Source organism: Lepus europaeus, chromosome 7 (genome assembly GCF_033115175.1).
Source record: "Lepus europaeus isolate LE1 chromosome 7, mLepTim1.pri, whole genome shotgun sequence".
Taxonomy (NCBI): Eukaryota; Metazoa; Chordata; class Mammalia; order Lagomorpha; family Leporidae; genus Lepus; species Lepus europaeus.
In genome coordinates, this window is record NC_084833.1 from 58307556 (window position 1) to 58324156 (window position 16601).

The window sequence follows — 16601 nt, forward strand, 5'->3', positions numbered from 1 at the left end:
TAAACCCCTGGTTTCTTGTGACCTTCTCATAATGACTGACCATTTAAGTTTTATTATCAAACTCAGTTTTACTTGGCTCAACAATAAATCAAGTGGATGCAGGTATGCTATAGATCTCATCTATAAACTTGAAAAATGTGAGGGGAATAGATACGAAAACAATGATAGAGAGACTTGCAATATTATGTTTAACTGAAAAACCCTTGGGCTTTATTTGAAAATCTGGAAATGTTCCCTCAAACAAATTTCTATTCAATAACAGACTTTTATTCAATATTAATCGTATTGTCATATCATTACAGAATAATATCTGACAAATGTTTCCTTATACTTAGTATACAGTCACATGATTCCCTCCAACATAAGTTCATGGATGCTGAATGAGTTTGATCAAAGGTAATTCCATAATTCTTGCTTTTCAGGATTCATCTCGAGTGTGAAGTTTCTGATGTTTACTAAGGTTTGAATGCCTGTTGAAGGTTTTATTACATTCCTTACATGTGAATGGCTTCTCTCCCGTGTGAATCATTTGATGTCGAATAAGGGAAGAGCTGCGGTTGAAGCATTTTCCACAGTCAATACATTCATAGGGATTACTTCCAGAATGCAGTCTTGGATTTCTATTATGGTCTTCACTGTTTTTGAAGGCTTCCCCACATTTACTCCCTTGGCAAGCCTTTGCTGCAGTATGCGTCTTTTGATGCTTAGTAAGGTTTGTGCGTCGGTTGAAGAACTTCCCACACTCACTGCATTTATAGGGTTTCTCTCCTGTGTGAATGATCTGATGTCGAATAAGGGATGAACTTCGGCTAAAGGCTTTCCCACATTGATAACACTCATAGAAATTCACCGTGGTATGACTTTTTTGCTGTAGAACAGTATCTATACTTGGACTCAAGGCATTTCCACATAAATTATATTCTGAATGCAGTTTATCTCCTGAGTCTAAATTAAATTCGAAGTTAGTTTTAAACTTATCTTGCTTTGGGAATTGATTTCTTACAGGAATTCCCTGTTGAATATCATGGATTGAGTTAACTGACTTAACATCAACGCTTTTCTTATTTTCACTAAATTCAGAGTCTCCCTCATTGTCCATTGTCTCAAGAATGAAAGCTCCTTGTGGCAAATTTACATACTGCTTGTTCGGGTTCCTGTGTAACCAATCTTCATCTTTCTGGAGAGCTAAGGAAGGGTGTCTGCTTCTGAAAAGCTTTGTCACAATTATTCCAGGGGATGATTCTTCTCCAGAAACTTTCTGTTCTGGAACTGAAAGTTGGTTTTCTGAAACAGACTCCATGTCTAAAAAGAAAAAAAAAAAAAAAAAAAACTCTGAGTATAAGAAGAGAAACTGCTTAATTAGGAAACAGGTTAAAGGATGTAAGATTAAATACATAGGTCTTAAAATACAGAAGAGATGTGAGGCAAGGTTTGAAAAGGAGAAATAAAATTTAAAAATAGTATAAAAGTGTTAAAAGGGGGTTAGTAAATCATACAACACAAGGAGAGCTATTTAGGAACATTAAGGAGAGCGTATAGGTCTCAGGTAAAACATTAGTACATGGTCTGGGATGGAACATATCATAGTTCAAGGTATCATTGGCTTATAACTACTCTGTGAAGATTATATCTAATCTTCCTTTCTCTGGCATCTTATTCTAATCCAAGCTACTTGTTAATTACATCCATTTCTAAAATGCCAATTTAATCATAACTTTACACTCAGAAGCACAATAGTTTAACTGCTAAAAGCAAACTTTCAATCATAGCACACCTAGTTTCACAGAGTAGCAATTACTTCCTATATGCAGAAAGGCAGAAAGGCAGAAATAACTGTAATAAAAGGAAGCAGGGAAACTATCCTTTCTCTGGACTCAAAATAACTCCTAATTATAACACTAGTGCTCTGATGCTTTTAACTGCACTTCCTAGAATAGAAAACTTTGCCTGTTCTGATTAAGGTTGAGTTATCTTCCTTTCATCTGTCATAAGTTTCTGTTTCATTTAATAATGTTCTACTTCCCTACTCAAAATTCTGTTGCCTCTTATATATCTAAGATATATAATCTAAGATACATATATGTATGTATCTTATATATATATATACATATATATCTTATATAAGTATGTAATATCATATATATAAGTATGTTATATATCATATATATCTTATATAAGTATGTAATCTTAGGTTATGTAGATTACATACTCTAGTAGTTTTTTAAAACTTAAATTTCACTGACTTCCCTTCTTTTTCATATAACTTTAGGTTCACCTAATGATTTTATCCTCCATGCTTTATTGGTAGTCAAATGACTACTTCAGTTTGGTACTCGCATATATTACTGTCCACTGTTTTGGCTAGTTTCCAGGACATCTCTACTTGGCTATCATCCCACTCTCTTCCAACTTAAAAAATGGGAAACATTTTATCATCACTTTGAACTTCCTTCAATATCTTTGTTTTTGTTCAATGAGCCATTGCTACTCGGATATTTATAGTAGAGTCCATGGAGAGATCTGCAATAACTATCGTTCTTTATCTCTCATAATCTAATTTGTGTTTAGGCAATATTATTTCATGAAATGGCTTTTATCTCAAATCTGATCCAATGGAACCTCTAGCTTTGTCAAGTATATATCAGTTCATTCTGGATTTGTCTACTCTCTAGTAGAAATTATCATTTGCTGGTACAACACCCACGCTGGGAGATAGAATATTAAATCATAATCTCCTGGGTAGGAATATTTCAGTATAATAGAGGTAAATAATTTTCCTGACTCTGCCTTAACAGAGTATAATGTGTAAATGGGCAAATAACTTGTCCTTTTAATTGAAGGGTCTTTAGAGAAAAAGAGACAGACAGACAGACACAACTCTTCCAAACCTGGAATATATTAAATGATGAGATCCTAGAATTCAACTTTGACGCCACAATTGGATGAGACTTTTGGAGTCTTAGGAGACAATAAGTACTCATATTTTTTACAAAGGGAATGAACACAGATAATTTGTATTTAGAGAGGATAGACTATGAAAGACCAAAATGGTTATACATCCTTTTTCACTCTCTATACAGAAGCTGAGTTCATTTTTCTTTCCCTTAAATCTAGGCTAATCCTGTATCTTTAGTCGACAGAATGAGGTACAGTGATACTAGGAATATATACTGTATCACCTATATATGTGGTAACTGGAAGTTAGAGTTGTGGGTATGATACACTAGAAAAGAAAATATGGGAAGAAGAAAAGACAAAATGAGATCAAATGTTCAGTTGAATAGCTAGGGAAAGATATGTCTATAATAGACATAGATGGAACAGCCAGAAAAAATAGAGAGAAATCAGGAGTATCAGAAGAATCTACGAGCGAATTAAGAATAAGGAACTGTTAACAGCCTCACTGGCTGTTGAGAAGTGAGATAGGGACTAAAAAATATCCACTGGAGTTAACTACAACAGAGTCATTCATTAAAGACTTTACCAACAGTGATTTTAGATGAATGTTTTAGATAAGAGCTAATTTGGAATGAGTTGAGGGATCAGAGGTAAGGAAATAAAAAAAGCAAAAAACACCTTGAGAAATGTGGTGCCGTGGCTCAACAGGCTAATCCTCCGCCTTCGGCACCGGCACACCGGGTTCTAGTCCCGGTCGGGGCACCGATCCTGTCCCGGTTGCCCCTCTTCCAGGCCAGCTCTCTGCTGTGGCCAGGGAGTGCAGTGGAGGATGGCCCAAGTGCTTGGGCCCTGCACCCCATGGGAGACCAGGAGAAGCACCTGGCTCCTGCCATCGGATCGGTGCGGTGCGCCGGCCGCAGCGCGCTACCGCGGCGGCCATTTGAGGGTGAACCAACGGCAAAGGAAGACCTTTCTCTCTGTCTCTCTCTCTCTCACTGTCCACGCTGCCTGTCAAAAAAAAAAAAAAAAAAAAAAAAAAAGAATAGGTGAGAAATAGAATAATCAAAAAGGATGTAGGTGAGAGAAACATCAAAAAATTAGTAACAACCAGAAAATGTTAAAAAGCTAATGGGAAGATAAGACAGACAATGTGAAAATATAAGAAAAGTCAAGGAAAAATGAGGTTCAAAGAAGTGGGTTGCAGTGATACAATTTCACATAGAAAAGAAGATGTAAGATTAATTTGCCTACCAAATTTATAAATAATTTAGGTAAATAATACCTAGTGTTTGCTTGGGGGGACAGTAAAAATTAGAGTATGAATTGGTTATATAATCTTTTTGTAGCAAGACAGGTAAATATATTTATACTCTTTGATGCTAAAGTTCGCCTAATAGTAGGTGTACCCTATGAAAGTCATCAGATACACCTGAAAAACTGGCAACATCCTGAATGTCCGATGGTGGGAAAATGCATCATGACAGAATGTCATATGTGTTTTAGAAAATACATTTTCACAGACCATTTAGCGAAACAGATAATTGTGCATGATACCATATTAGATGAAAACAGCAAGACATAAAATGACATATTCATGATGAATTACAGAAAAAAAGTTGAAAATAGTTCCACCAGTTTGGAAAAAAAAATCTTTAGAAACTACAGACATAATACCAACAAAGAAAATCACTCTAATAAATTAAACCAAAATGTTAATACTGTAGCTCTGGATTAATAAGGTAATATAGGTGAGTTTCATTTTTCTTCATAATTTTGTATGCTTGTTAATGTTTTTTATTTAACAATAAATGTTTTAATGTTTGCTATCTATCACTTTAATGCTTGTTATTTAGCACTTACTATGTCAGGCATTGTTCTAATTGTGTTATATATATCAACTTATTTCACCCTCATAGTAACTTGGAGGTAGGTACAATCTATCATGTTATAGATGAAGAAATCAGCAGAAAGGTTGCCCCAGGTTACTCACACAACTTGAAGTGTTTGGTTATAATCCATGACATGACTGTCACATAAGAAAACAAAATAAATTAATTGTTCAGTAATTTTACAATCTCTGTTAATAAGAATAAAGAGATGATGATGAGGGTCTGGAGTTAATGCACAAGAAGTTGTACAATGAAAGAAGCAAAACAGAAGATTACTAGACATCACCCTAGTATGAAACAGATTCCTTTGTTTTAAGAATAAGAGGCAGGGGGCCAGTACTGTGGTATAGTTGGTTAAGCCTCCACCTGTGGCACCAGCATCCCATAAGGGCGCCAGTTTGAATCCTGGCTACTCCACTTCAAGTCCTGGTTGCTCCACTTCTGATCCAGCTCCCCGCTAATGACCTGAGGAAGCAGCCAAAGATGGCCTAAGTCCTTGGGCCCCTGCAACCACATGGTAAACCTGGAAGAAGCTCCTGGCTCTTGGCTTCGGACTGGCCCAGCTCCAGCTGCTGCAGTCATTTGGGGAGTGAACCAGCAGATGGAAAACCTCTTGTTGTCTCTCCCTCTCTGTCTGTAACTCTCCCTCTCAAATAAATAAATAAATCTTTTTTTGAAAAAAGAGGCAGGCATATGGCACAGTTCAGTTGATGCTTGGGATGTCCACATCCCATATTGGGATGTCTGGGTTTGAGGCTTAGCTTCACTCGCCATTCCAGCTTTTTTGTTAATGTACACCCTGGGAAGGCAGCAGGCAATGGTTCAAGAACTTTAGTCCATGCCATCTACCTGGGAGACTAGTATTGAGTTCCTGCTGCCTGGATTTGGCCTTACCCAGACCTAGCTGTTACAGATATTTGGTGAGTGAACTTGAAGATGGAAGTTTTCTCTCTCTTTCTGCCTTTCAAATAAATAAAATATAAAAGAAATAATAATATTCAGTGTTAGGTTGGTTAATGTTTGTTATTTAGCACTTACCATGTGTCAGGCATTGTTCTAATTGTGTTAAATATATCAACTCACTTCACCCTTATGGTAACTTGGAGGTAGGTACAATCTATCATGTTATAGATGAAATCAGCAGAAAGGTTGCCCCAGGTTACTCACACAACTTGAAGTGTTTGGTTATAATCCATGACAGGACTGTCACATAAGAAAACAATGCCTCCCCTGACTCCCTCAAAATTTAGGTAGTTTTGTTGTTACCTCCCAAACTAAAGATTCATTTTGTCTCATGCATTAAAAAACATTATTTGTCTGACTGTTATCAAAAATGGTTCTTCTTCCAATTTCTCTTTCCATTATCTATCTATTTTTCTTGCTTTGCAACTTTGGGATCTCAACTGGTTTGGTGTTCACAGGGAGGGGAAAAAAACAATAAAAAGAAATGAACATGACACTTGAGTGTTTTTAAAGGAGAGAGAATTCTGTCCCAACCAAGTAGGCTGAGCTGCCAAGGACAAGGCCAGATGAATAGCACGGGCCTGTGTATTCTGGTTCTCCATTATGAAGGACTTTAAATCAGACAGCAGGAAAATCTCTATTGTGGCCAAATGATATGAGGAAATCTGAACCCACCCCCAAGTGAATACAACCACTTCAGCAGTCCTGGAGCTTTAAAGAGTAGAGGAAGAGCCGGCGCCGTGGCTCACTAGGCTAATCCTCCGCCTTGCGGTGCCGGCACACCGGGTTCTAGTCCCGGTCGGGGCACCGATCCTGTCCCGGTTGCCCCTCTTCCAGGCCAGCTCTCTGCTGTGGCCAGGGAGTGCAGTGGAGGATGGCCCAAGTGCTTGGGCCCTGCACCCCATGGGAGACCAGGAGAAGCGCCTGGCTCCTGCCATCGGATCAACGCGGTGCGCCGGCCGTAGCGCGCTACCGCGGCGGCCATTGGAGGGTGAACCAACGGCAAAAGGAAGACCTTTCTCTCTGTCTCTCACTGTCCACTCTGCCTGTCAAAAAAAAAAAAAAAAAAAAAAGAGTAGAGGAAGAAACCACTGAAGGGCAGATGAGACAAATCCATCGGCTCTACCTTCATGCAATGAATTCAGGTTCCTGTAGTTTTCCAGCAACACATCCCGGTACAGGCTCTTGCCAGCAGAGTCTAGCTGCTCCCACTCTTCCTTGCTGAATTCCACAACCACATCTTTGAATGTCACTGGCTCCTAAAACATAAGGTCATTCCCACACGTATCACCAGAGGGATGATTTTACAAAGAATAGGATTGGATCCAGAATATACAAGAAACCAATAGTATAGTGTTTACTGTTCTAAGTGATGAAAATCAAATCGTATTAACAGCCAATCAACTTGGAACTATATATAGAAATGGAGGCTACAAGAGGAAGGAAAATTAAGTACCGTCCTAGCTTATTTGAGATTAGTGTATACTTTGAGGAGAAAAAGTTGAAATAATTGTATACTTTATAATACAAAGAATTTACATAAAAGAAATTTAGAGTAGGAAGAGTAGAAGAGTATAAAGTAGATTCAAGGGAAATTTATAATGAAAATGTAGGCTCTGCTGGTAGAAGAGATAAGGCAGCTTCATTGGTTGACTTATGCTATTATTCATACTTCATTTACCTAAAGTAGCTTCCCTCCTAGTCAGTCTGTATTGCATTATTTTTTTTCTTGTAGTAATTATTACTATCTGCAATTATCTTCCTTGCTTGTATATGCCCATAAACCTCTACTGGAATACAATCTACAGAGGGTGGGGGTTTTATTTACCAATAATATTGTCAACCCTTAGAGTAGTGTCTAATGTATTAGGCACTGCCTAAGTATTTATTAATAAATAAGTTCCCTCATATTTTACACCATCAATTATTCTGTCTCCAGAATCCTCACCTTAGTTTCCACTGACAACTTTAATCACAGTGAAGTACACAATCTCTTTACCTCATTCATATACTCATAACATGAAATATATGAAATAGAACAGTCTCTTGTCTCCCTTCCTTTTCTGTCTTCCCTTCAGGGTCAGCTTTCATGATTACATCATCTATATTACTTGCCTACTCCCTCACTTTCTCTCCTCAAACCACTGCACCTGGCTTCAATTTCCCTGCACGTTCATGTCACCATGATGACAAGTGAATAGACTCTGCATTATTTGGACCTTTTCAAGCATTTCTCCTTTAAGTATTCTCATCCTCTGGTTTCAGCGACCAGAGCTTCTGTCTTTGGTCTCTTTTCAGTTTCCTTTGAGGTTTCTTCTATTACTGTCTAGTAAATGACATTGCTCATGATTCTACTCCTTAGTCTCCTTTACTTTTCTAAACATCCTCAGGGTAGACTCTATTTTTGTTGTTTAATTATTTTCTATATTCTTGAGGGGAAAAGTGCACAGAACATAACATATAAGGCTAAGAGAAAATATTTTCCAGAGTGTCCACAATTCTGTGGGAAAATAAGAGTCTTGTAACTTTAGACAGAACTATGTTTGCCAAAAAGGTAAAAGCAGGTCATGCTAAAAAGGAAAATATTTCAGTAAAGAATGGGACCCTAATTCACCTGGAGCTCGCCTCTTAGTGAGTCAGTTTCCATTTTCTCCTTCCTGATGACCCCCTTCTGGAGGACAGAGTCCTTGCAGGGTGTTTCTGAGGAAGGAAAGGAGAAGTATTACGGAGACAAGTTTTGCTGCAGACCAACTCTTTGATCATCATAGTTTAACATGCCATTCATAGGAATCGCCTGTAGAATGTTGAAAAAAAAAAAAAAAACAAAAACAAAACAGTGTCGAACCCTATGAGCAATTAGAATCTCCAAGGGCAGGGCACAGATCTTGTAATAAAAAAAAAAATTCAAAATGATTCTGAAATTCTGAAATATAACCGGGGGTTAAGATCTACTGGATCAGACAGAAGAGGGACAAAATGTTTTGAAACCTCATTTGTGGCTACAGCCAAACTAAAGTTTAGACACCACAGACTGTAATTCTACTTAAAGCTACAAATATTTTATCCAACCAGTCATGTCCTCAAAGAGTGTATGATTCAAGAAGAATTCTATTTGAAGGTCAACTTTTTCTTCCTTACTCTCTGCACACTATACACTTAGGCGGTCTTACCACCTTGAACTACTGATTCTTTTTAGGACATAAAAATCTGAGTCGACCAATCCTTTTTTTCTTCTACAGCTCTTTGGTAAGTAGTATACACAAGGGCCACTTTTCTAAAGTTTCTTCATGATTCATAAGGTACACCAGTGATCTTGAAATGCCACACTACAGACCAACACTGGTCATGATGAGATTTTTACTGATTCAGTGTGAAATGAGAAAAAATAAAAAATCAATATGGTAAGTCTATGATAGCATCACATTTATTCAATGTAAACAGCTATATTTTGATGTTAAAATATCCTTTCTGTAATAGTTATTGATTTTATAAATATCCTTACTTATAAGAAAAAGGAGTTGACAAACCTACATCATTCCCACCTTCCTTTTTTTTAAATATTTCAGTTTTCAACTGAAATGTCCAATACTGAAAACTTGAGATACATGCAGTTACGTAACAATAAGCACTGACCTTCCACTATAAATGTGTAATTGAATCGAAAGATAATTGCCGTGGCTCAACAGGCTAATCCTCTGCCTTGCGGCGCCGGCACACCGGGTTCTAGTCCCGGTCGGGGCACCGATCCTGTCCCGGTTGCCCCTCTTCCAGGCCAGCTCTCTGCTGTGGCTAGGGAGTGCAGTGGAGGATGGCCCAAGTCCTTGGGGTCCTGCACCCCATGGGAGACCAGGAGAAGCACCTGGCTCCTGCCATCGGAACAGCGCGGTGCGCCGGCCGCAGCGCGTTACCGCGGCAGCCATTGGAGGGTGAACCAACGGCAAAAGGAAGACCTTTCTCTCTGTCTCTCTCTCTCACTGTCCACTCTGCCTGTCAAAAAGAAAAAAAAAAAAGATAATTGAAACATCTGCACAGTGGGACTTAAAACACATTCAAATTTCTCAACAATATAACATCTAAATACTGCAAAATTATTATGATCTGTTAACTTTGCTCAGGTCTCAAGTATCCTGCGGAATCTCATTCTGCTCAGTTCCATATTCTGTAGGACAGGGAATATAACATTGTCTCTTATTCTTGTCATTCTTGGAAATAAATGATATCTTGGAAAGTTACAAATAACTTCAGTCAGCTATTCTCTTCTTCACTGCTCTCTAAATATCTTGTTTCTTTCCTTTAATTCTTCTTCTTTGCTGACCTTCTTCAATTTTTGCAGTTGTATTCTCCGAAACTCTAATTCTATTCAAATATCTATAAACGTTTTTAAATTCTTTATAGAAGCTTTTTTCTCCCTTATCAAATGAATCCTGCCTATTCTCCAAGTATTCTGATTCTTGATGTTGGAATACATTAAGTATACACTGGTATACACAATCCTCCCAACACCCCAAATGTGCCTTTGAGATTCTTATTTCTTAAAACCATCAGCAACCAATCCATTTAATTGTTCATATTCTGGTTCTTGGTACTTAGAATTATCCTACCATGAGACTAGACTTCAACAAATCAATCCTTAACTATATCTTTCTATTCTTTTGGTCTTCATTTCCTTGTACTTTCTATACTACCACAGTACATTACAAAGTCATTTCATTCTCTATGCAGCTTAAATTTCATGATAAATTACTTCCAGCACTCTTTCCAGAGTTCAGATTCCTTGAACAATATCCTTAGATTCAAACCACCATCTAGTCTTAGTTTTTAATCCAATAGTCTACTCTTTTCCTATACCCATTTAGGAATCACTTCCCAGTCTCCCTTCTTCCATATTTTGCCAATTCTGGACATGTTATGTAAACTGAATCAAATGGTATCTGACTTTTCATGTTGTAACGTCTTTCACTAACGTCTTTCACTTAGCATGTTTTGGAGGTTCATTCATGTGGTACATGTTATCAGTACTTCATTTCAGGTTGTTGCTGAATAGTATTCAAATGTACCTCTGTATGCACATTAATTCTTTCATTAGCTGATGAACATCTGGGTTGTTTCTATTTTGACTAAAGCTGCTAGGAACATTTTATACACGCTTTTGTGCCAATGTGTCTTTAATTAGGATAAAGTAATTCTGTTTTTTATTTTTGGAAATATTTGTATTCCACAGGGGTTGAACCATTTTACATTCCTAACAGCAATGTATAAAATTTCCAGTCTCTCCACATCCTGCCTCACACTATTATTTTCCTTTCTTAGAATTTATACCCATTCTGATGGCTGCCAATTGGCATATGATTGTGGTTTGGATTTGCAATTCCCTGACAGCTAATAAAGCTGAACATTTATTGTACCTTATTCAGTCATTTGTATATCTTCTTTGGAGAAATATCTAAGTCCTTTGCCCATTTAAAAAATCATGTTGCCTATCACTTTTGTTATTGAGTTATAAGAGATTTTTATATTTTCCTGATACTGAACTCATTTTTTAAAAAGATTTATTTATTTATTTGAAAGTCAGAGTTACACAGAGAGAGGAGAGGCAGAGAGAGAGAAAGGCCTTCCATCTGCTGGTTCACTCCCCAGATGGCTGCAACGGCCAAAGCTGTGCTGATCCGAAGCTGGGAGCAATGAACCTCTTCAGGGTCTCCCATGCAGGTGCAGGGGCCCAAGGACTTGAGCCATCTTCCACTGCTTTCACAGGCCATAGCAGAGAGCTGGGTTGGAAGTGGAGCAGCCAGGTCTCGAACTGGTGCCCATATGGGATGCTGGAGCTTCAGGCCAGGCCATTAACCCACTGCGCCACAACGCTAGCCCCCAGAACTCATTACTTTTAATAAAATATTTCCCCTATTAGGTAGGCTTCCCTTTCAATACCTTAATAGTGTCCTTTGATGTAAAGACATCTTTAATTTTGATGAAGTCTAATTTATTTTTGTTATATCTAAGCATCAATTAATAAATGCAAGAGATGAAGGGCCAACGCCTGACTCACTAGGCTAATCCTCCGCCTGCAGCGCCGGCACCCTGGGTTCTAGTCCTGGTTGGGGCGCCGGATTCTGTCCCGGTTGCTCCTCTTCCATTCCAGCTCTCTGCTGTGGCCAGGGAAGGCAGTGGAGGATGGCCCAAGTGCTTGGGCCCTAACCCGCATGAGAGACCAGGAGGAGGCACCTGGCTCCTGGCTTTAGCCGCAGCGCGCCAGCTGTAGGGGCCATTTGGGGAACGGAATGAAGACCTTTCTCTCTGTTTCTCTCTCACTGTCTAACTCTGCCAAAAAAAAAAAAAAAGAGAGAGATGAAGAATTATCCCTATGTTTTCTTCTCGGAATTTTATGGTTTTAGTCTTATATCCAGGTCATTGATCCATTTTAAGTTAATTTTTGCACACAATAATGATGTAAAGCTCCTACTGCTATCCTCTGCATATAGGGATATCAAATAGTTGCAGTACTATTTGATTTTTGACTGAATATCCAGACTTCCAGATACTCAAAAATAAATGGGAGCTTTTCAAATTCCTTAATCTCCAAAGCATCTCACATTTTCTAGTCTTTCCTCTTAATCTTTTCAGTTACACTCTGTTTGCCCAGATAGTTATGCATTATCTCATGTCGCTGTGGCTAATACATTTTCTATTCAACGTTTTTGACAAATGAACCTCAGGTTGCCATCTTAGCCATTCAAGCAAGCAAGTCCTTTGTAGGTTTTCAGGAAACCATAAAATAGGTTAAATGAAACAATCAAAATTTTTCCATAGTCTTATATTAACCTGTAGCCTCACATTTTCTTCCTAACTAAAGTTCTCAACAGTAGCCTATAATCACTGTCACATTTTTACCTCACATCTATTTTTCTGTTTGTTTGTTTAAACCCATGTGGTGGACAGGAAAATAGCTTCAAAAGGTGTGTACACCATAATCCTCAGATACCAGATACATGCAAAAGGGATTCCACGGGTATGATTAAAGTCAAGAACTTTAAGATGAGATGGGAGATCAACCCAGGTTATCTGGGCAGTCCAATATAATTAAATCAGTTCTGAAAAGTGAAAAAAATTTCTCTTCTGGAGAAGAAGGAAGAAATGAGGTAGGGAGAGTAAAAGAAAGAGAAGTCAGGGGCTGGCGCTGTGACGTAGTGGGTAAAGCCGCCACCTGCAATGTCGCCTGCAATGCCAGCATCCCAGATGGGTGCTGGTTCATATCTCGGCTGCTCCACTTCCCATCCAGTTCTCTGCTATGGTCTGGGAAAGCAGTAGATGGCCCAAGTCCTTGGGCCCCTAACACCCACGTGGAAGACCCGGAGGAAACTCCTGGCTTCGGATCAGCACAGCTCCAGCCATTGAGAGCAACTGGGGAGTGAACCAGTGGATGGAAGACCTTTCTCTCTCTGCCTCTCCTTCTCTTTCTGTGTAACTCTGATTTTCAAATAAATAAATCTTAGAGAGGGAGAGAGAGAGAAGTGGGGGGGGGGGCAAGTTAGCTGTTGTGACAACAGAACAAAGTGTCAGAGACACGGCAGTGTAAAAAAGGACTTGACCCTCTATTGCCAGCTTTGAAAATGTCAGGAGACCGTAAGCCCCAGAAAGTAACACAGTCCTACCATTACCTTGATTTTAGCCTAGGGAGATCTATGTTGGATCTCTACACAAAAAACTTACAGAAAAAATATATGCATTTTGTTTTAAGCCACCAAATTTCTGGTAATTTGATATAGTAACAGTAGAAAGCTACTACATCTCACTGGAGATACTCTCTCAGCTCCTCAAACTGCTTGTACTCTCATCTTTCAAATAAACAAAAATTTAAATATTCCTTCATAATCAACAATTTTGATACATTTTCAATAGTCAATAGGAAATTTTGGGTTCATCATTTTTGAACACTTCCTTCTTGAAGACTTCGCCTTTATTAAAGACACCCAACTTTCCTAGTTCTTTGAATTCCTAGATTATTCCTTTCTGTCCTGCTTTCCTGACTTGACTTCTCTTCCTCAGTTCTTCATTTTATTTTATATTTATTTATTTTTAAAAGATTTATTTTTTAAGTCAGAGTTAGAGAGAGGGAGAGAGAGAGGATCTTCTATCCATTGGTTTACTCCACCAGATGCCTACAATGGCCAGGGCTGTTTCAGGCCAAAACCAAGAGCCAGGAGCTTCATCTGGGTCTCCCATGTGGGTAGCAGGGGACCAAGCACTGCTTTCCCAGGTATATCAGCAGGAAGCTGGATTGGAAATGGAGCAGCTGGGATTCAAACTGGTGCTCATATGGGATGCTGACATCATATGAAGTGGCTTAACCCTCTATGCCATAATGCTGCCCCTTTATTTTATATTTAGATAAGGACTAAATATTATAATACCAATATAATCACTGTCCCAAATAATTCCTTGTCAAATATTCAGTCAATTGTCTAGTGTAGTACAACGCCCACATATTCACATGACTGGTAAAGTTTCTCTTCATCTCTAAATTCTTCTGCCATACCCCTCCCTTCTCCCTTGGAAACTGGACTGTCATTTGTTTCCCACAGTTTGGATTTTACTAATGGTATTATGATGTGGTTTAGTATGTTCCTCTATCCTCTGAGTATTTCCTGTAATTAGTAGCAAGATCTACTAAATATTGATGGTTCTTAAGGATCTGTATTTCTCCTACTTCTGTTTACACATATAAACTCTCCAAGCTTCTCTTACTGAATAACAAAACTGTACTTGTTAACTATATGCAAAAAATAAAACATATATATATATATGATGTATTCATTGAGGTCTCTTAGGAACGTCAAATTCAACATGCAATATACATAATATATTATCCTATTATCCTTCCCACACCACTCCATCAAGCAAAATTTGCTGCTTTTGTTCCATTCATACAAGCCAGAAAATATGACTTTACTTCAACTCTTATCCTGTACATTCCTTATACTTATTTGAATGTGGTAATTCCTTTAGGTCCAAACCTCTGTTTTCTCAATTCACGTTTATTCTCTAATACTTAATCTTATTACTAGTCTCCTAGCAAGTTTTTCTATTGCTTATCCATCAAATATAACCTTTATCTGAGAAGTTGGTAATCTTTTTCCGCAAGGGGTCAGATTATAAATATTTTGGGTTTGGCAGGCAATATAGCCTCTGCTACAACTACTCAGGCCCTCTTTTAACATGGAGGCCACAATAGAGAAAATGTAAATGAACAGATGTGGCTATGTTCCAATAAAATTTTATCTCTAGAAGTATTGTTCCCATAGGCCATATTTTGCAATCCCTGCTCCAAGTTGAGGCCAATTTGTTATTTTTAAAAGGTAAATGAAACTGTGTTACTCCTTCTACTCAATCGTTCTCTATTTCCATTATCTATAAAATAATTAGGTTTCCGGGCCAGCGCTGTGGCTCACTAGGCTAATCCTCCGCCTTGCGGCGCCGGCACACTGGGTTCTAGTCCCGGTCGGGGCACCGATCCTGTCCCGGTTGCCCCTCTTCCAGGCAACCTCTCTGCTGTGGCCAGGGAGTGCAGTGGAGGATGGCCCAAGTGCTTGGGCCCTGCACCTCATGGGAGACCAGGAGAAGCACCTGGATCCTGCCATCAGATCAGCACGGTGCGCCGGCCACAGCGCGCCAGCCATGGCGACCATTGGAGGTTGAACCAACGGCAAAGGAAGACCCTTCTGTCTCTCTCTCTCTCTCTCTTTCTCACTGTCCACTCTGCCTGTCAAAAAATAAATAAATAAAAAAAATAATTAGGCTTCCTATTAGAGTAATATAAAGTCCTACATGGTCTGGCACTAGACATTCTCCACACTCAGATAATTTCTCTGCATATGGGAAGGCTCAACTATTCTACTTCTAATGTTCTACATTCTTACCTTTATTTTTGAGTATTTCAATCACGTCCTCAATGAGGGTAACCACATCTTTGCTGTTTTTTGGGTGCTGTAAATTGACCCAAGTCCTGACTTCTTCAGGGACAATTGTTAGGAACTGTTCCAGCACCAATAGTTCCAGAATCTGTTCCTTGGTATGAATCTCTGGTTGCAGCCACTGAAGACAGAGCCCCCAGAGTTGGCTCAGGGCTTCATAAGGGCCAGATACCTCCAAATACTGGAAATTTCTGAACTTTTGACGAGATGCCTCAGAGTCACATGTCTCCATGACAGGGATAGTTTCCTGCTGCCAAGACACATCTGTTCTCAGGATCTCACTTTGTTCCTGTAGAGCAAGGCTGTGAGGTTTTGCGATAGCCATCAACTTGCTCAGAAGCTGCATTTTCCTAAACAGAACTTCCACTGCGGTTCAAATCTGTCTTGTAGAGGATTCCAATACTTGTCAGCCTTGGCCTAAGCACCTAAGCAGCATAGGAAGTATGATTTGAACTAGGTTATATCACAGTTTGGATAAAAGTTCCAGGAGCTTCAGATACAAAGCTAGTATCTAGCCATCAGAGAGACTAAAAAAAGATATTTATAACAAACTCTATCAGCATATTGTTAAAATATAAAATAGAACAAACAATATTCTTAGTTTTCTTAAGGAAAACAATTATAGATTCACTTTCCATTTTTAAAAGATTTACTTACTTGAAAGACTGTGACAGATACCTTCCAATCCCCAAATGGTCAGAACAGCTGGGGCTAGCCACTGAAGCCAGGAGCCTGGAACTCCATCAGGGTCTCCAATGGCAGGGGCCCAAGCACGTGGGCCATTTTCCACTGCCTGCCTAAGCAGGGAGCTGCATTGGAAGTGGAGCAGCCAGGACTCCAATTGGCAGTCATGTGGGATGCTGCATCACAGGCGGTGGCCTAA

General features: G+C 39.0%; 1 protein-coding gene across 1 annotated transcript; it reads right to left on the reverse strand.

Moving 5' to 3' along the window:
• Positions 1-418: 418 nt before the first annotated feature.
• Positions 419-16064, reverse strand: ZNF215 (zinc finger protein 215). The gene is given in 6 exon segments (XM_062198143.1): positions 419-1302; positions 6110-6198; positions 6403-6415; positions 6877-7009; positions 8365-8444; positions 15659-16064. Coding segments are annotated over 6 exon segments (1605 nt in total).
• Positions 16065-16601: the final 537 nt, after the last annotated feature.